This window comes from Mustela lutreola, chromosome 5, assembly GCF_030435805.1.
Source record: "Mustela lutreola isolate mMusLut2 chromosome 5, mMusLut2.pri, whole genome shotgun sequence".
NCBI lineage: Eukaryota > Metazoa > Chordata > Mammalia > Carnivora > Mustelidae > Mustela > Mustela lutreola.
Genome location: NC_081294.1, coordinates 98,150,825 through 98,171,902, shown reverse-complemented (window position 1 = coordinate 98,171,902; position 21,078 = coordinate 98,150,825). Strand labels below are relative to the sequence as shown.

The window sequence follows — 21,078 nt, the reverse complement described above, 5'->3', positions numbered from 1 at the left end:
TGAAACAGAGAACTTCAGATAAATCAAAACTGAGAGAAATTTTCAACAACTGACCTGACATTCAGACCTACAAAAAGAAATGCAAAGCATCAAAATTGGTGGCTAAATATTAAACATGGCTACAAATTAGAACTAGTTTCTCTTTTGTGCTCAACTCCCTTTAAAGATAAAAGACTGTAAGCCAAAATAAGTTGGACATAAAATTGGGTAATGTAAAAATGAAACGCATAATAGCACAAAAGATGAAGGATAAATAGAATGTACTCTTAAGAGCTTAATTCTTGTGGAGTATGAAGTATAAAGAGTAAAATGGGGGGCACCTGGGTGGCTCAGTGGGTTAAAGCCTCTGCCTTCAGCTCAGGTCATGATCCCAGGGTCCTGGGATCGAGCCCCGCATCAGGCTCTCTGCGCTGCAGAGAGCCTGTTTCCTCCTCTCTCTCTGCCTGCCTCTCTGCCTACTTGTGATCTCTGTCTGTCAAATAAATAAACAAAATCTTAAAAAAAAAAAAAAAAGTAAAATGGTACAAGAGAGAAAATTACACTAAATTATCTGAATAACCCAAAAGGAGGCAGCAAATGAGAACTGAAAAACAGATGGGTTAAGTGGGAAATAGTGAGATGGTAGACATAAGTCCAATCATATCAATTATCACATTACAGTAAATCAATTATTACCTGGAAATGTACAACAGACATTTTGTCTTATTTTTATCAAAGGTCAAATAAGAATTCAATGAATACTTCCTCATCTCAGTCAGAAATGCAATCTATAATTAGATTAAATTAAAAGGTAGAGTGTCAGACTGGATAAATCGCTGGAGCCACCACAGAAAACAGTGTGGGTACTCCTCAAAAAAACTAAAAATAAAATGATCACATGATACAGCAATTCCACTTCTGGATCTTGACCTGAAAGGATAAAATCACTATAGTAAAAAGATAATAGTATCCTCATGTTCACTGCAGCATTATTTACAACAGCCAACACAATCCAGTGACAAATGAATAAAGAAAATGTGGCACATACGTGTGTGTATAGGAATATTATTCAGCCATCAAGAAAAAAATCCTGCCATTTGCAACATCACAAATGGACATTGAAAGCATTGTGCTAAATAAAATAAGGGAAAGACAAATGATGTATCATCAGTTCAACAACATAGTAAAAATGAGCACACCAAATAAAAGAACTTCATATATATCAAAAAGTAATAGATGTAAGCATAGAAACAGGCCAATCTATCTATAATCATGGTTGCAGATGTCAATTCTCTGTTAACTGACAGAACTAAATAACACATGCAACAACTACAGAGTACACACACATTTCAAGTGAGTGCACCAGGAATACTAAGTATGAAAGGTTTTAAAATAAACCTCATTAAATTCCAGAAAGATGGAAATTTTACAGATTATGTTATTTGACATTCACAATGGAATGAAGTTAGAAAACGGTAAGACATTTAGCAATGTCCCAAATATTTGGAAATTAAACAACACACTTCTAAATAACTGATCTGTAAAGTAAGAAATCACAAAGAAAACTAGACCATATTTTTAACTGAACAATGGAAACAAACTATCAAAACTTATGAAATGCAACTAAAGCAGTGCTCAGATAAAAATGTATAGATTTAAATGTCTAATCAGGAAAGAAAAAGAGCTTATAATCAATCTAACTTTTTTAAGATTTTATTTATTTGACAGAGAGAGAGAGACAGCAAGAGAGGGAACACAAGTAAGGGGAGAGGGAGAGGGAGAATCAGGCTTCTCACTGAGCAGGGAGCCGAACAGAGCCGAAAGCAGACGCTTAATGAATGAGCCACCCAGGGGCCCCTAAATTTTCATCTTAAGAAGCTAGCAAAAGGGGCGCCTGGGTGGCTCAGTGGGTTAAGCCGCTGCCTTCGGCTCAGGTCATGATCTCAGAGTCCTGGGATCGAGTCCCGCATCGGGCTCTCTGCTCAGCAGGGAGCCTGCTTCCCTCTCTCTCTCTCTGCCTGCCTCTCCATCTACTTGTGATTTCTCTCTGTCAAATAAATAAATAAATAAAAAAAATCTTAAAAAAAAAAAAAAAAAAAAAAAGAAGCTAGCAAAAGAGAAAATTAAAAGCAGAGTAAACAGAAGAAAGGAAATATTAAAGAGTTAAAAAATGGGAATACACAAAAAACTGAAAACTTACAGCTACAAATTGGTTCATTATAAAGATTTTGGAAGTCAAAATACCGTTAGCAAGACAAAGGTAAAAAAAAGAGAGAGAAAAGAAAAACATCAATTATTGATCAAAGAAGACTATCCACCACACATTAAAAATTTCAGTAAACAGTATGAAAACGTCACACCTATAAATTAAAAAGCTTAGCATCAAAACTGACACAAGACAAAACTGAAAATCTGAGTATACCTATAGGTATTAAAGAAATTGAATTTATAATCAAAACTCTTCCTGCAAAGAAAATTACAGGCCCAGATGGTTTCACTGTTGAATTCTATCAACCATTAAAGGGGAAACACCACTAATCTTAAATCCATTCAAAGAAGGAACACTTTCCAATTCATTTTCTATGACCAGCATAATCCTAGTACCAAAACATTTTGGACAAAGAATTTTTAAAAATTGCAGAATATCCCTTGTGAACAAAAATGAAAAAAGAAATTTAAAAAACCCCCGGGGCGCCTGGGTGGCTCAGTGGGTTAAGCCTCTGCCTTTGGCTCAGGTCATGATATCAGGGTCCTGGGATCGAGCCCCGCATCGGGCTCTCTGCTCAGCGGGGAGCCTGCTTCCCCTCTCTCTCTGCCTGCCTCTCTGCCTACTTGTGATCTCTATCTGTCAAATAAATGAATAAAATCTTTTAAAAAAATAAATAAATAAAAATTAAAATTAAAAAATTAAAAAACCCTCAAGGAAATAAAGTAAAATTCAACATACAAAAAGATAATACAAGTCTGGTTCAACACTTGAAAATCAATATGACTGACTAGTCTATTTTCACTTTTCTATACTTTACCCAAAGACCTATAGGGACTATACTAAACTTAGGGGAGAAATCTAAATAATTTTTGAGAGAAATAGTCTAGTGACAATTTTATCAGTCAGATTAGAAAGTTCCCCTAGACAATTTCTAGCTTTAACATTTTGTTCTTTACAAAGATCATTAGAAAAGGATCATAAATAATATGAACAATTCTTCGTCTTTTGCAGAAACAGAATAACCATTACACTGTACATAGTCCAAATGCAAAGGATCCATGCCCAGTCTAGTTCAAAAAAAAAAAAAAATTTCCTAATATTCTTTTAATTAATGAAGGAAAAAACCCATGGTTGAATAAAGATCTCACTATAAATTGGAAATGAATTGGAAACTGAAAATTCAATTGGAAATTGAAAATTACAGGGGCACCTGGGTGGCTCAGTGGGTTAAGCCTCTGCCTTCGGCTTAGGTCATGATCTCAGGGTCCTGGGATCAAGTCCTGCATTGAGCTCTTTGCTCAGCAGGGAGCCTGCTTCTTTCTCTCTCTCTCTCTCTCTCTCTCTCCCTCTGCCTGCCTGTCTACTTATGATCTCTCTCTGTTAAATAAATAAATAAAATCTTTAAAAAAAAAAAAAAAAGAGAGAGAAAATTACAGCAACATAGTGCACTCAAATGCACTCTATCCCAGGAAACCTGTAATTCAGTTTCTCACAAAATGAACAATAAAACAGAGAATGCTTATTCTTTCAGGCATATTAAAGCACTAATTTACACCACTGTTGTTGTTAATAGTGTCCCCAACTGTCCAGAAAGTTAAGGTAGCCTAGGAAAACAATGGTTAATTCAGATTGAGAATTATTTAACTTAAAATGTTTCTCTCCATGCCTTCTGAGGAATTCAGAAACACATTGTGTTCAGAAGCTAACCCAAATATTCTGGTATATTTATTCTCCCTCCTCATTACTTAGTTCTTCTTTTATCTTAATTTCTTTGGTTTTATTGGTACTCCCTCAAATCCATTTCCGAAGTGGGCACCATCTAAATAAGATAATGTGCTAAAACTAAGGAGGATGTACTCATATTAGAATTGAGGAACATTTCATTACTTTCTGAGCTATAAAGGGGAAAGTTCTACCCAAAACACTGTAGTGAACAAGGATGGACTGAGATTTAAATAAAGTTAAAAAAAAATAGTATTAGTAATTTTTGGACCTTTCCAATCAGTGAATGTAATGAGTTTACTTTACCTTAATTTCTATCCTTGCTCTGTGAGGAAAAAGCTGTCCGATCATAGAAAAGTCAGTTCCTACCATGCTGATGGCTAAAAAAAACATATCTGTTTCTGTAAAAATAAAAGATTTAGAAAGAATGAAAATTAATATCAGTATGTCAGAGGAAAAAAATCTTAGATTAAGTATATATTTTGAGTTAAAAATAAATTTGAGAGTACTTAAATATTATTTAAGAAATCTTCAATTTTATTGCAAAGAACTTGATGAATCTCAAATACCTCTAAACTTTTATACAGAAACATGATAAAAGAAATTTGCATGTTCATACCAAAGCAGCTGGAATAAAAAAAAAAAAAGACGACAACATTCTGGTCTCCAAGTGACCAAAACTGTCAGTCACAGCCAATAAATTATCGCTTTAATGGAAGCAAATGAGATGCACTAATTAGTATAGGAAAGAAAGTAGCTTAAAAAAAAACAGAAGAAACTACTAATAGAAGTAACTTCAACAGAATAGGATTGGGGAAGTCAGAGGAGGGAAGTATAGAATCTTTCTTGTTGCCCTGTATCAGTCTGTTGTTTTTTACTTTTTTCCCAAAACAACCTGCATTATTTTTATAAGAATAAGCAATATCATTCAATAGGTATTACGAGCTTTTTTAACAGCCTAATTTTTACAAACTTTATTATACAACGAAGGTATAACATTATTATGAGTATTAAAAACACTAATAATTTTCCATAAAAATGTTATTTTTTATACAGGGATTTGACAGGAAAATTCCGGCCCAGATGACCACAATGCTAATTCCTAAAATACTAAGATAAAGCCAGAAATACAGTACTATAATATTGGGAGAGGGAGCCCCACTGAAATGTGCCAATAAAAGTAGCTATAGAGAAAATAATACAGTTTGTGTTTTATTTACTTACAGAAAATAATTCACTTTATTTCAAATAAATAACCTATACAATTTAAAATGAAAATTAGTGGGGCGCCTGGGTGGCTCAGTGGGTTAAACCTCTGCTTTCGGCCCAGGTCATGATCTCAGGGTCCTGGGATGGAGCCCCGCCTTGGGCTCTCTGCTCAGTAGAGACCCCACTTCCCCCTCTCTCTGCCTGCCTCTCTGCCTACTTGTGATCTCTCTGTCAAATAAATAAATAAAATCTTCTTTAAAAAATAAATAAATAAATAAATAGATAAATAAAATGAAATGAAAATTAGTTACCTTTATTTGACCATGGTTTAGAATAATAGTTTTTCCTAAAGCTGGAATATGTAGTTGTAGAACCACGTTCAAATATGGGATCATTTTCCTCAACCACACAGGGACCTTTTGTCCTTAAAACTTCTACAGTTAAACTGAAAAAGACACATTTTTAAATAGATCTGCTCTAAAAGCAAAAAAAAGAAAAGAAATGATATCTGAATAGTTATCTTTTGAAGCCATGGCAGAATCATATCAAAAAAGTATAATTATGAGATATGCATATTTTCTAAGAATCTATTAATTTTCACTTGAAATGTGATTGCCCAGGAATAAATATAAATGCTAACATTTTTCCAAAATCCTTATCAGCAATATAAAATTTACACATTATCTTTGAGCCACCAAAAAATTATGTTTTATTAACCTCTGAATGTCTCCTATATTTAATATCCATTTTCTTATACTAGACCCATCAGAAAATATCAAGAAATATAAGTATTTGATAATAATGTTCTATGTTCCTATACACAAAGCAGTTAAATGCTTTTAACTATTTAATGGCCAGTAAAATCATTATCACAATAAAAACACACAAAAACAATTACTAATAGTATTGCATTAATGTTTAATTATCATAGAATTTTATATGCTATAAAAAGACTTTTTAACTAACTAAACTGTTGGAAGACTATCACCCTTTTCCTATTTACTTACTACCTATGAATTTATTTTCTTTTTTAAAAAACATACTTTGGACAAACAACAAAGTCCACAATGTCAAATTTGAAAAATTTAATGTTATAATTGAAAAATTAAACTACAAGGTGAATTAAACATTGTCAAAACAGAAATCATAGAATATTAAACCTATGATTTGTTCTATTTTCATTACTTATCAGACAATAAAACATGGTAGTAATTAATACAAAAACTTGAATTTTGACTTCAAGACAATTTTTGAAATTTATCATCAGTAGAGGCCAGCATATGATTAGTTCAGTAGCTCATCCCAATTACCAGTAAAGATAGTAAACAATGGATGGTAGGCTAATGGATGATAGATCAAGAGTACTATCTTCTCATGTAAAACATAGCATAAAAATTCCTAAAAATTATAAATGAATCTAACTCACTTTTCCATTTACAACATCTGTTACAAAAATTAAAGAAATCAGTGTCTAAGTGACAATGACTGATGCGGAAACACTCTCTCTCATTAAACAAAGCACATTTGTTCTCAGGTTTGAAACCACAGTCTTTTTTGATTTTTAAACTTACCTTTCTTCATCCAAAATAATGGAACCATCTTCTGCCACTTTTACTCGAGGAACCAGCAATGGCCCGTCATCCACCTCTTCTTCTAGTTCTTCATTATCTGCAGTATCAGGAGTACTCTTACCTTCTTGCCTACCAAATGGAAAGACAGGATAATTCATATATCCATGAGAAGTATTTTCTGAATACTATGAACTTGTGAAATAAATTACTTCAAATTCTACCTTCTATTTCCAACTTTCCCTATAACCTAAATGAAAAAATTCATGTTAAGGACAGGGCTATAAGATTTTTCTAATTCTATCCAGTAGCATTTATTAAAAAGCCTCACTTTTTGAAAATAAAGAAACTCACTTTTGAAAATAAAGAAAAAAAACTCTCATCTTCTCTGTTCCAACAGAGTATCAAATAAACCAAATAGATACTGGGGAATTCACACACATACACTCACACACACACACACACCCTTACAGTTATAAAGCATTAGTTTGCAGATCATTCTATTAACTCTTCATAACAATCCTTGGGGATTAGTATTTTCTTTTTTTTTTTTTTTTTAAGATTTTTAAAAATTTATTTGAGAGAGAAAGCGAGCAAACGAGCATGAGAGGAAGGGAGGGAGAGGGAGAAGCAAGCTCTCCACTGAGCAGGGAGCCCAATGTGGGGCTTGAAACCAGGACACCAGGATCATGACCTGAGCTGAACACAGATACTTAACCAACTGAGCCACCCAGGCCCCCATGCATTAGTATTTTCAAACCCATTTGAGGTTTGTAGTAGATAAATAATCTTTGCTTTAGATTTCACAACAATAAAGGCAGACCAAGAAGCTAAACACAGTTTCCCAAATAATAATTCTGAATACCATATACCTTACATTCAACTACATGGTCTTCTTAAGGTTTTACATAAGCAAACATAACCCATAAATCTATAAAAATATAGCCTATTATAAAGTCTAAGACTTTTGCTTTAAAACGATATAAATTCTAAGCAAAACATCAATCATTACTTAATAACCTTTGAAATAACAACCAGAAAATCCCAATGTTTCTGGCAATTTTCCATAATCCCCCCATCCTGAATTTCAAAACTACATTAACTTCCCAGGAAGCCTCTTGGAGACATTTCCTAGTAGTAAGGGAACATTACAGTGCAGCGTAGAAGGCAACAACAGATTCTCTACTGGCATCAAAACTATAAGAAAGGAAAGAGGGGTGCCTGGTTGGCTCATTGGGTTAAGCCTCTGCCTTCGGCTCAGGTCAGGATCTCAGGGTCCTGGAATCAAGCCCCACATCAGGCTCTCTGCTCAACAAGGAGCCTTCTTTCCCCTCTCTCTCTGCCTGCCTCTCTGCCTACTTGTGACCTCTGTCTCTCTGTCAAATAAATAAATAAAATCTTTAAAAAAAAAAAAAAAGAAAGAAAGAAAGGAAAGAAAGAAAAGGAAAAAGAAAAATATATGCATGCTTATTTGGAGAGACACAGAATGGAACTAGAAAGATACATTAAAAAAACAGTAACATTTGTTGCCTCCACAGAAGAACAAGAAGACAGAAAAACAGATTTGGAAGATTTTTCTCAGTATACTTTTGTTCCCTGTGGTTTTTGTACAACTGTATTATATCATTATTCTAAAACAAAACAAAATCCTTTTTAATTCTGAAAGCTTTAACTGAAATCATACCACTGACCATTTCCATATATAATACACAAACAGTGTGGACCTTTCATTTTGATTTAAATCAAGCATTAACTTTTATTTTTGTTATTCTACTTAAACATTCCTATCCCATGTGACTTGACTATAACAAAAAGCATTATTTGATTTCATTTTTTAAAAACTCTACCCCCCAAAGAATTTATTTAAAAAAAAAAAAAAAACAGTACGATAAATGCTTACTCTCTTGTCTGGACTGGTGTCAAAGATTTTTCAGTTTTCTTTTCTTGCTCCAGGGAAGAACTAACAAATAAATAACACTTGTTTTTAAATATGTAAAAAGATTTAATATTTAATATAAAAAATTCTTTTAAGTAATTCACATATCATGTCTATTCTATCCATCACCAAGAAAGAAATTATTTTAACTTGTTTTTTTAATGATACATCATAACATCATTATTAATGACAGTGTGTGGTCCAAGAGTCAATTTCTCAGTCAAAAACTTTTGTCATCAAGTATAAATAATCTGATGATTCACAGACCTGTACCCCTGAAGCAAGTAATACATTATACGTTAACAAAAAAAAAAAAAAAAAAAAGGATAAATAATTTGCTACACTCTAAGTAGAGAATGTTTTTACTCTCTAATTCCTTAGCAAAAGGAGGCTCTCTTAGTCCTAAGGACTAAAGCAACTCAGCCGTGGCTTTTCTCCCAACACTTAGATGTCAAATAATGCAAAACCTAGGTCTTTGGCCCTTCCTTCACTGGGCCAAAGACCTGCTGAACCTGAAAAAGGCTATACTGAAAACATGGCACTATTCCTACATCCACCGGCTAAACCATGAAGAACATACACTGAAATTTATTATAAACCATCTCCTTCTCCAGGCTAACTTGATTAAAGAAGCTTTGTTCTTGGAGAACTTGTTAATCAAATGCCACTATATTTAATTAGGAGGTAGGGCATAAAAATCAGACCATTCCTTTAGATTCAGGTTATAGTGTACAAGAAATAGAATCCGTAATATCTATTAGAGAAAAGCTGTTTAGTTGGTTTTACAACAACTTAGTAATACAGGAAAAGAAACTTACTTTTTAATCTCAGAAGTAAAGGATACCATCCCAAGAAAGCAGTTACCTGAAATACCACTAAGTTTTGTTAAAAAATTCTCTCTAAAAGAACATTGTATGTGCTATAAATCTTATCAACATGCTTTTGGAAAACACTGAAACTACTCTAAAAGTGATACTTAAGTCACTATACACTCTAAGAAAGGAAAACAAGTAAAGTTTACTTACGTCATTGGATTATTATCTGGCAGGTAATATATGAAATCTCTCATAGTCATTTTTGAACGATCTGGTGGCTTCTGACTTTCATTTATGGCATACTTGTTTTTCCATTGCTTCTATTACACGCAAACACATACAAAGATCCACTTTTATTTTACAAATACGGAAGAATTTCACATGTACTATACTCCAAGGTATAGCTCACTGCTGCATTCATTCCAAGTGATTTAATATTATTCCTACCACAATTATTCCTAATTTAAGGAAAAATTTCTTCAAGTGAATGTTAAAAAGTTGTAGTGCATCAAGGAACCTTAAAAACAAAAGTCTCCAGGACTGGACAAAAGCTCAATGTATAAATCATACAAATGTCTTCTAACTATAGGAGTTTACTAAGAATTTATAAACATACAGCCTTTTTTTTAACATTACAGTGAATTGGATTTCTGTGAATTTCATAAAATTCTTGAAGCAAATGTTTAATTTTTTAGTTCCCCAGAATAAATCTACCTAAGCAGATTCAATAAACATAGAACATCTGGAAAGACTTCAATTTTAGGGGAACAGATTCAAATCCCACTGGTGTTAGACACAAAGCAAGTAACATCTATGAGCCTATTTCCATCTGTGTAAAACAGTGATGTGTACTTCACAAATGTAATAGAATAAAAAGCACCATGTTAAGCGCCTTCCTCTTAATTAAAAAGGGCATTCTGGGCTAAAATTAATAAGTCAGGAAATGACAGATGTTCGCGAGGATGCAGAGAAAGGAAAATGAATCCTCCTACCCTGTTGGTGGGAATGCAAGCTGGTGCAGCCACTCTGGAACACAGTATGGAGCCTCCTCAAAAAATTGAAAATAGGGGCTCCTGGGTGGCTCAGTGGGTTAAGCCTCTGCCTTCGGCTCAGGTCATGGTCTTGGGGTCCTGGGATCAAGCCCCTCATTGGGCTCTCTGCTCAGCAGGGAGCCTGCTTCCCCCTCTCTCTCTGCCTGCCTCTCTGCCTGCTTGTGATCTCTCTCTCTGTGTCAAATAAATAAATAAAATCTTTAAAAAAAAAAAAAAGTTGAAAATAGAACTACCCTACAACCCAGCAATCGCACTACTGGGTATTTAACCTAAAGATACAAATGTAGTGATCCGAAGGGGCATGTGCACCCAAATGTTTATAGCAGCAATGTCCACAATAGCCAAACTATGGAAAGAGCCTACATGTCCATCATCAGATGAACAGATAAAGATGTGGTATGTATATACATACATACATATATACATACATACATAAACACACACACACACACACACACACACACACACACACACACACACCATGGAATACTATGCAGCCATCAAAAAAGGAACCCAAATCCTGCCATTTGTAATGACGTGGATCGAACTAGAGGGTATTATCCTAAGCAAAAAAAGTCAATCAGAGGAGTGCCTGGGTGGCTCAGTGGGTTAAAGCCTCTGCCTTCGGCTTGGGTCATGATCCCAGGGTCCTGGGTTCAAGCCCTGATTCAGGCTCTCTTCTCAACAGAGAGCTTGCTTCCCCCTCTCTCTCTGCCTGCCTCTCTGCCTACTTGTGATTTCTCTCTCTGTCAAAAAATAAATAAAATCTTTAAAAAAAAAATAAAGTCAATCAGAGAAAGACAACTATCATATAGTATCTCTGATGTAAGGAATTTGAGAGGCAGGGCGGGGAGTCGTGGAGGGTAGGAAAAAATGAAACAAGATGGGACCAGGAAGGACACAAACCATAAGAGACTCTTAATCTCAGGAAACAAACTGAAGGTTGCTGGGGGATTGGGGAGGAAGGATAAGGTAATTGGGTTGTGGACACTGATGAGGGTATGTGCTATCATGAGTGCTGTGAAACGTATAAGCCTAATGATTCACAAACCTGTACCCTTGAAGCAAATAATACATTATGTGCTAATAAAAAATTTAAAAATTTTTAAAATAAATAAATAAATAAAAAGGGCATTCTGTATTTAAGAATAAGAGCTAACATGTTTTGGGCTCTTACTATCAGCAGAAAAGTAGTCTAAATGTGTTTTACACGTATAAGCTCATCTAATCTTTACAACCTCCAATGAGATACATACTATCATCAGTCTTATTTTACAGATGAGGACAAAGAAAAATTAATTAAATTTTGCAAGGTTACATAGTAAGCAACGACTCTAAGATTCAAATCTTAAGTATCTAACTGCAGATTTATATGCTTCTCTATTGGTACAGTGCCCTTTTCAAAAAATAACCTATCTTTAAGATTAAAAGATAGTCTTAAAAAAAAAAGGAAGACGACGGACTCTACACATACGTGCAAATTTTTCCCATTTATAATTTCCATATTGTCAACTTAGAAAATATTACCAATTCATTTTGCTCAAGTATATTTGTCTTAATTAAAACAAATAGAACTCATGTCACTTGGACATCATGAAAAACCAGACTGAAGATTTATTTTATAAATATACTTGGTATACTTTTTATGTATGTAAATGTACAGAACTTCTATTTGTGGCCTTCACCAAAAACAATGAAAGATATAGATGAATATATAAAAATTAACATAGTGGGGGAAAAAGTTTATTAAGTCCACTGTGCTTATTAATCAATCAGTTAACAAAAGGGATATTGACTGATGAATTACAGACCTGTATACTCCTGAAACAAGTAATACATTATATGTTAATAATAAAAACAAAAACAAAAGGGATATGAATTGATTATGCTCCATTAAATGCTGTAGATATTTTTACTCCAAATGATGCCTAACAGAAAAACAGAATTCTAGCAGGGACTGGTCAAAATGTGATTTTTTGTCTCCCTTACCTTCTCTTTCCTCAATTCTTCTTTTAACATTTCTCTTAGTTTCTGGGCTTTATATAATCGATATCTGTCTGAACACGGCTGTTTCTCTTTTGTTGAAACAGGGTTCGGCTGTGCAACTTCTTGATTAACTGTAGATAAGGGATGAGATTCTGAAGGAACAGTGACACCAGGCTTAACCAGAGTAGGAGTACTTGATATTCTCTTTCTTCTCTGTGAAACAGTAGAGGAAGATTTACTGGATTCTTCAACATAATTCTCACTGTCAGTCTTTTCATCACTGTTGAAATTTTTAAAAAAGAAAAAAAAAAAAGAGTACCATGGATCTTTTATATTCTAGTTTTAAAAAACTAGCCTGGTGAAAATCTAAAACAATAGAACCTCATTATTAAAAAACTCAATGACTTGAGATATACAGTAATCATGACAGCAACTGCAATAAAAATTTTATTTAGTAAATGTTTTTAATAGATATATTAATTCTAAAAAGACTACTGATCTTTTTCAAACTTCAAATCCCATAGGACAATAGAACATATTATTTCATGCTCACGCTAACTCTTTCAAGGAAAACAAAAGGCCAAGTTAAAAATTAAAGTTTAATTACCCTATTTTGAACCACTAGATAACTGACAAATGTTTTTCTTTATAATCTATACTAACATCCTCCTGAATTGACCTAAATTACTGAAATTTTACTCTATCAACCTAAGATCAGCCAAACCAAACATACAAAACTTCAAACTTCTAAAATACCTTTACTGCAGTACTTGAGAATATTCATTAAGCTTCATTAATCAAACCAAGTATTATATGGAGCAGAAATCATTTATCTTTTGTTGGGTAACTAGTTACACAGCTATCAAACTCCTTACTCAAAGAAAGTACTCAGTCGGGCGCCTGGGTGGCTCAGTGGGTTAAGCCGCTGCCTTCGGCTCAGGTCATGATCTCAGGGTCCTGGGATCGAGTCCCGCATCGGGCTCTCTGCTCAGCAGGGAGCCTGCTTCCTCCTCTCTCTCTCTGCCTGCCTCTCTGCCTACTTGTAATCTCTCTCTGTCAAATAAATAAATAAATAAATAAAATTTAAAAAAAAAAAAAAAAAAAAAGAAAGTACTCAGTCACTCCAAATTACATAGTAGGTATATAGCTCAGACTGGATATACGTATTTCAGGAATGGCCTGAAATGAAATTAAGTCAAAAAGATACAAGGGTTAGGGACACCTGGGTGGCTCAGTGGATTAAAGCCTCTGCCTTTGGCTCAGATCATGATCTTGGGGTCCTGGGATGGAGCCCCACTTTAGGCTCTCTGCTCAGCAGGGAGCCTGCTTCCCCCCACCCTCTCTCTGTCTGCCTCTCTGCCTACTTGGATCTCTGTCAAATAAATAAATAAAATCTTTTTTTTTTTTTTTAAGATTTTATTTATTTATTTGACAGAGAGAAATCACAAGTAGATGGAGAGGCAGGCAGAGAGAGAGAGAGAGAGAGAGAGGGAAGCAGGCTCCCTGCCGAGCAGAGAGCCCGACGCGGGACTCGATCCCAGGATCCTGAGATCATGACCTGAGCCGAAGGCAGCGGCTTAACCCACTTAGCCACCCAGGCGCCCCATAAATAAATAAAATCTTAAAAAAAAAAAAAAAAAGATAAGAGGATTTAAAATTAAAAGCAGATGAGGCGTCTGGGTGGTTCAGCAGGTTAAGTGCCTGCCTTGGGCTCAGGTCATGATCCCAGTCCCAAATGAAGTTCCCTTCTAAGCAGGGCGTCTGCTTCTCCCTCTCCCTCCATGTGCTGTGTCTCTCTCTCTCTGTGGAATAAATAAATAAATAAAATCTTAAAAAAATATATTAAAAGTAGTCCACACTTGCAGCACCTGTGTGGCTCAGTTGGTAAAGAATCTGCCTTCCTCTCAGGTCATGATCCCCAGGTCTGGGATCAAGTCCCATGTCGGGCTAGCTGCTCAGTGGGGAGTCTGCTTCTCCTCTCCCCCCCCCCTTCTCCTCTCCTCCCGCTTGTGTACGCTCTCTCTCTCAAATAAATAAATAAAACCTTGAAAGGGAAAAAAAAAGTAGTCCACACTTTCATGTTATGATTAGTTGTATATAAAAGTGGAAAACAGGGATGCCTGCATGGCTCAGTGGTTAAGCATCTGCCTTGGGCTCAGGTCATGATTCCAGGGTCCTGGGATAGAGCCCCAAATCTGGCTCTTTGCTCAGCGGGGAGCCTGCCTTTCCCTCTGCCTGCTGCTCCCCCTATCCGTGCAAGCGCTCTCTCTCTGACAAATAAATATATAAACTCTTAAATATAAATAAATACAAGTGGAAAACGCCTTAACCTATAGAAAAATCGTCCCAAGAAATCTCCATTTTTTTGAAGTTTTCTTTTTTTTTTTTTTTTTTTTAAATAATCTCTACACTCAACATAGGGCCCAAACTTACAGCCCCAAGATTAAGAGTTGCATGCTCTTCTGAGTAAGTTAGCCAGGTACCCAAAAATTGTCCAATTTAAATTCATATCTCAGCCTTTATAACGTGATACATGTACCATGTACATTTCACCCAATTATGCTGAAACCACAAGGACAAAATATACATCCTATATTTTTATCACGTATTTTTAAAACTGCAAAGACCCACCAAAATAAAGGTAAAAATATATATATATATATATACTCCCCATATGCCAACTCCAAGAAACCAAATATCCTCAACCTCAAATGTCTCAAGACTACAGAACCTGAGTAATTTATTAAATTATCAAACCTCACACACTTATATGTAATTAACAGGATCTCTTCAAACTTCATTAACAGTGACTAATATTTGTATTTCCTTTTTTAGAGAAATTTTGAAAAAGTATTCACACAAAAAACTTGTAAGCTACTAATCATCACTAAGCTGGCAAAATAACACCTTATAACCAGCACCAGTACAGGCCAAAAGTTTGGCCAAAAAGAAAGGGAGTAAAATTTCCACCTTCCTGTCAGAGCATACAGAGAATTTATACCATCTCATTGTCATTTAATAGGGTCAGGTATTATTGCTTTCCTCACATTCACATTACAGAAACAGGGGTTATTAGCAGCCCAACATGTCTTAACTTTAATTACTTTCTTAATTACTACCATCGCATTTATTTTTTTTCATCGCATTTATTTTAAACAAACAACTTTTTGTACGCAACTATTCTGCCATGTCCTATGCAAGACAGTTTATGTCAGTTTTTTCTAAACTCCACAATAACTCTCCAAAGCACGTAGTATTATCTCCATTTTAGAGTAAGTAAATTCTGCCTGGCCAAGTCTGACAAACTGTTAAATTAAGAAAAAAATCCTAAATCCAAATGTGGCACTGGCACATGCTTTTCCCTTCAGAAAACATGACCACTATAAAAGGGCACGCCCTCAAAGAAAAGCAAATAACCACATCTCCTTTCCACTGACACAAATTAGCAGAACCAAAGTAACATTGGTCTTTTAAAAATAGTGTTTTTAAAATTTTAAAAACTACTTAACCTCCTCCGTGTACTCCGGAAGAATAAAAACTACGGTAAAGTAATCTAAGCTAATGAACATTACCAAGTGTGGATACTTTTCACTTCAAAACTGTTACATGTGGATTCTTCCCACCACGTTTTGAAGACATGGTCCTCACCCCGGGAATCTACAAACCTTAACAAAATCCACATTTGCCACACCTTGTGGACAGAACGACAAACTGCAGTTGGGAGTAGGTTCATAGGGCCTCAACTCGTAAGGCTTAATGCAGGCGACGGAAGACTCCTACGGTAAATTCATCTGGTCAGCTTCCAGGTGACAGCCCCATAGAGGCGGGGCAGAGGAAAATGCTCCCCACCGCATGCACTTACCTGCTCTTGGGAGCCTTTTCTTGGGGTTCAGATCCCCCGCAATCCACCGGGGGCACATCTGTAGACTCCGCTGGCTTCGGGGAGGAGGCCGCTGCAGGATCCTGGGGCCTGGGCGCCTCTTGTCCACGCTGGGGGTTGGGGGCGGTGGAACCCCTGGCGCCTACACCAGGCCTGACATTCGGCTTCACGCTAAGGCGTGCCCTGCGGAACATGGCGGAGCCAGGGGGCCCGGGGAGGCGGCCCCAAGGCCGCTCTCAGCCCCGAGCCCCGGCCGCTGCCCGGAGAAGAGATTAAGAACTACGCCCTTTCCACACAGCCACGCCACCAGTCCAGCCGGGAGCTACCGCAGTTTCTCACCCCCGCCGCCTCCTCCTTCCTCCCGCCGCCGCCTCTTCTTCATGACCCTGCTGCACTAATAGCTAAGTTTCCCCCCAGTACCTTGCTTCCCCGCCCTCGTAGGGCGCCGGAACTGATGACGCCATCAGCCAGCGCCGCGGAAGAACGTAAGACGCACAGCTCCCGGAGCCATGGTAACTGTCAAACTATAGAGTCTCCTGTAAACCGGAAATTGGGATGCACGGTGAACCCCTCTCACCTCATCTGGAATCCTTAGGTGTTACTGAAAGGAGGGGAAGGAGGTAGTCAAGCCCCTCAACCCAAACCTTTCGGAGACTATGAAAATCATGGGGCGCCTGACTGGCTCAATCAGAAAAAGTGTGGGACTCTCGTGCAAGCCCCACATTGGGGGTAGAGATTACTAAAAACAATTTAAAAAAAAAAACTTTTTTTTAGGGGCGCCTGGATGGCTCAGTGGATTAAAGCCTCTGCTTTCAGCTCAGGTCATGATCTCAGGGTTCTGGGATCCACTCCCCATCGGTCTGTCTGCTCCGCGAGGAGCCTGTTTTCCCCCTTTCTCTCCGCCTGCCTCTCTGCCTACTTGTGATATCTCTCTCTCTCTGTCAAATAAATAAATCTTAAAAAAAAAAAAACTTGAAAAAAAAAGGTGTTGTATAGTAGTTCCTGTTCACCAGCACATCCCCAGAACTTAGAAATTCTAAACTGAGTAGAACATAAATTACAAATTCAGGTATGAAGAAACTGGTAAATTACTTCCTAGAAGGGGAGCTAGATTTCTGGACCATGTTGTGGGAGAAAGACCACTCACTGTATACCTTTGTGTACTTTTTAATATATCTGTTCAAAAATTATTATAGTTAAAACTATATAGTTAGAATAAATTAGCATAAGTATTCCTAATCTGCTTCAGAAAATAGAAATAGAGCAATAAACAAGACACTCTGAGTTGGGGAGAAAAAAATACAACAAAAGAACAAGATAATTTAAGAATTTATTAAATGCTATGAAACAAATTTAAAGGGTACTATGACAGGCACACCTGGGTGGCTCAGTCGCTTAAGCACCTGCCTTCCTGGTGGGTCATGATCTCAGGATCCTGGGATAGAGCCCCGCATCCAGCTCCCTGCTCAGTAGGGAACCTGTCAATCCCCCTACTTGTGCTGTCTCTCTCTCTCTGTCAAACAAATAAATAAAATGTTTAAATAAGTAAAGTGTACTATGACAGAGATTAATGGAAGCCTGGCTTATTGTAGGTAGGATGGTTAGGCTTCTAGAATGTCAGGAAAAATGGCCATAGATGAGATTGGCCCTTACACACTATGAGCCAGTTTTCGAACTTGCAGTATAAATTCTCTGACTCGTTGCAACAGAGAGGCCGGACATCCTTCATGGAAGGACAAGATTTTTTTTTTTTAAGATTTTATTTATTTGTCAGAGAGAGAGCGAGCGAGAGCGAGCACAGGCAGACAGAGTGGAAGGCAGAGTCAGAGGGGGAAGCAGACTCCCTGCGGAGCAAGGAGCCCGATGTGGGACTCGATCCCAGGACGCTGGGATCATGACCTGAGCCAAAGGCAGCTGCTTAACCAACTGAGCCATCCAGGCGTCCCTGGAAGGACAAGATTTAACAAAAAATCCTACTACATTAATAACAAAATGTCAAAGGAATTAAATCCTTTATTAATTAATCCTTGCTATGTCATCAAGAAGGAGAAAGAAAGGCAAGTGTTTTTGAGAGTAAGATAACAAGGATGGAAAGCACAGAAGAGAGAAGAGATTCCTTTCAAACTGGAAAGAAACTGGAGGTCTGTAGATTCTGTGGGCTCCCTCCGGGACCCCGGGGGAGGGAACAGGGCTTCAGATACACCTAGAGAAGCTCCAGAACTTAACAAAGAAACCCCTACTAAAGATGTTTCAGGAATGTTGGAGCCACTACCAGGACCACAGGGCTTTGCACAATATATTCTGGTACAAGGGCACATTGCCTTTCCCCAAATGTTCTGTTGCACCTCAGAATCTAGGGCATTCCCACAATTCTGTATGTAAGGCAATCAATAATGACAATGATTTAATTTCTCACTAGTATAAAGAAGGGAACAAAGTCAGATTTAATTTTATTATTAAATATAAAGTCAAGCACACCTGGATGGCGCCACTGTTTAAGCTTCTGACTCTTGATTTCAGCTCTGGTCATGATTCCCAGGACCTGAAATTGAGCCCCAGTGGGGGCTCTGCCCTCAGCTTGGAGTCTTACTTGTCCCCCTCCCTCTGTTCCTCCTTCGGCAAGCTTGCTCTCTACCCACCCCTTCTCTCTTTCAAATAAATAAATAAATAAAATATTTAAAAATAAATAAGTGGGTGCCTGAGTGGGTCAGTCTGTTAAGCGACTGCTATCAGCTCAGGTGATGATTCCAGGATCCTGGAATCGAATCCTATATCTGGCTCCCTGGAGCCTGCTTCTCCCTCTGTCTCTGCCTCTCTGTCTCTCATGAATGGATAAATAAAATCTTTTTTAAAAAATAAAATAAAAAATAAAAATAAATAAGTAAATATTAAGTCCTAAGATATTTGTTACAGAACGAAGTTTGTGCAGTAAATTCATAAGGGTAGCACAGTAATTTCAAAAATATTCCGTTTTCTCTGGCAGATACACCCAGCATTTCTTGTGTACATCATTACGTAACCCTACAACTCACAAAGTATATTTGCAGCCCCAAAGATAAAGCTCAATTAGACTGCAAATTAAGACCACAGACAGAAACAACTCTACTACTTACCTTCCAATCCCAAACTGCTTCGTTTCCTTCTTTATGAGCCTGGCCAGAAAGTCAGTCTTTTCCCCCTACTCCTTACTCCAGAAGAAGTTGCTTAAATGGAATCAGACTCTTGGCCCATAAGAACTGTTGAAGAGAGGTGGGGCTTAAGAAGTGTGACAAGTACACAAGGCCCTCTGAGTTTAAAAGAATGACAATAATAGCTAATTTATTGAGGGCTACCATGTTTTGGGCACTTAGTACTTCACGTACATTAATTCAGTTAATTAAGGAGGAACATCTGCCTTCCCATTTTACTGGCAAGGAAGCTTTACTGCAATGAAGTAACGTGCCCAAGTTCACATATCTACTCCATGGTAAAGCTGGGCTTTCAACCAAGATATTCCAGTGCTCTAAGTCTTCACCATTTTCTCCTACCTTCTCTAAAATAGGTGATTCTTCAGAGTTAAAATAAATATTATTGAATCTTGGTCATATATACTTGAGAGTGCATTATAGTATTTTCTATACTTTTGTATATGTTTGAAATTTTCCAAAATAAAATTATTCTAGAAACAGGGCGATTTAGGGGAGCACTTAGGTGGCTCAGTAGGTTAAGCAGCCAACCCGTGGTTTGGGCTCAGGTCATGATCTCAGGGTGCTGGGATGGAGCACCGCAACTGGCTTCCCGCTCAGAGGGGAAGCTGCCTCTCTCCTTCCCCTTCTCCCTCCTCTTGTGCTGTCTATTCCTCTCTGTCTCTCTCTCAAATAAATCTTTTCTTTAAAAAACAGGGCAATTTTAGGGTGTACAGAATTCCACACATTTATCAGTTTGTAATCATTAACAGGATAGATGAAGAATATAACTATTGCATTGACCAACAGGCATCTTTCCACGTCTGTTTCTAGCAATAGCAAACGCACCACGGCTTTTACCCAGGTTCCAAGGTTATCCTGGGCTATTATGAATGTGTGATAAAACTGCATTCCCTGCCATTCCCTTCCCATCACACAACCCCAGCACAAAGCCATTAACCTACAACTCCTAAAGTACTGTCGACCATGACAAAGGCACTGGGATTAAACGGGAAATGATGAGATTTAAGAGTCTGTCTTAAATTGTCATCTCCCTTCTACAAGTCCCTACCTGTTAGGTCAGTCGCTCCTGGTCTCAGTCTCAATATCCTCTTCTGTATAATGAGAACAATGAAGCCTGCGTTACAGCATTGGTGCAGGAATAAAGGAAGAAAATATGTAAAGAGCCATACTGACTTTTGCAGAGTTAACCCTCAATCTGTTTTGTCCCCTTCCTTCTTTTCCTACTTCTGCAATGGATGAATAAAAGTTAATATTCTTTGTTGGAAAATGAGATATAGTAGCATTTATTGTTTTTGTCGTTACCAAAAAATAGAGGCTGGCCAGGGCCCAGTGTTGGGTACACAGTGCGTAAAATCCACAGACTCAGGACCTGGTTTGTAAACTCGACCATACTCGCGTGGCGGAAAGACCCCAGAGAATGGATTAATCTCAAGACGCTCTCCGTCCGGGACCCTTGGCCGGGGTTCCCCGCCTGCCCCCGGCAGCGCACGCGCAGTCGCTCGCCGGGCTTGCGGGCGGCCGCGGTCCAGCCTCG

The 21,078-nt window shown here is 37.3% G+C and overlaps 1 protein-coding gene across 3 annotated transcripts in view; it reads right to left on the bottom strand.

The window, feature by feature from the left end:
* Window positions 1-16,791, bottom strand: part of BDP1 (B double prime 1, subunit of RNA polymerase III transcription initiation factor IIIB) — a 98,703-nt gene extending 81,912 nt beyond the window's left edge. For 2 of the 3 annotated variants that reach the window (XM_059175190.1, XM_059175191.1), the window contains exons 1-7: window positions 16,339-16,791; window positions 12,480-12,756; window positions 9,649-9,758; window positions 8,588-8,647; window positions 6,691-6,819; window positions 5,431-5,564; window positions 4,217-4,311 (exon numbers count right to left, since the gene is read on the bottom strand). In XM_059175190.1, coding sequence (XP_059031173.1) covers window positions 4,217-4,311; window positions 5,431-5,564; window positions 6,691-6,819; window positions 8,588-8,647; window positions 9,649-9,758; window positions 12,480-12,756; window positions 16,339-16,550 — 1,017 coding nt within the window. In that variant the 5' untranslated portion in view covers window positions 16,551-16,791. The remainder of the gene's footprint in view (window positions 1-4,216; window positions 4,312-5,430; window positions 5,565-6,690; window positions 6,820-8,587; window positions 8,648-9,648; window positions 9,759-12,479; window positions 12,757-16,338) is intronic. The other variant, XM_059175192.1, reaches the window with a different exon arrangement.
* Window positions 16,792-21,078: the final 4,287 nt, after the last annotated feature.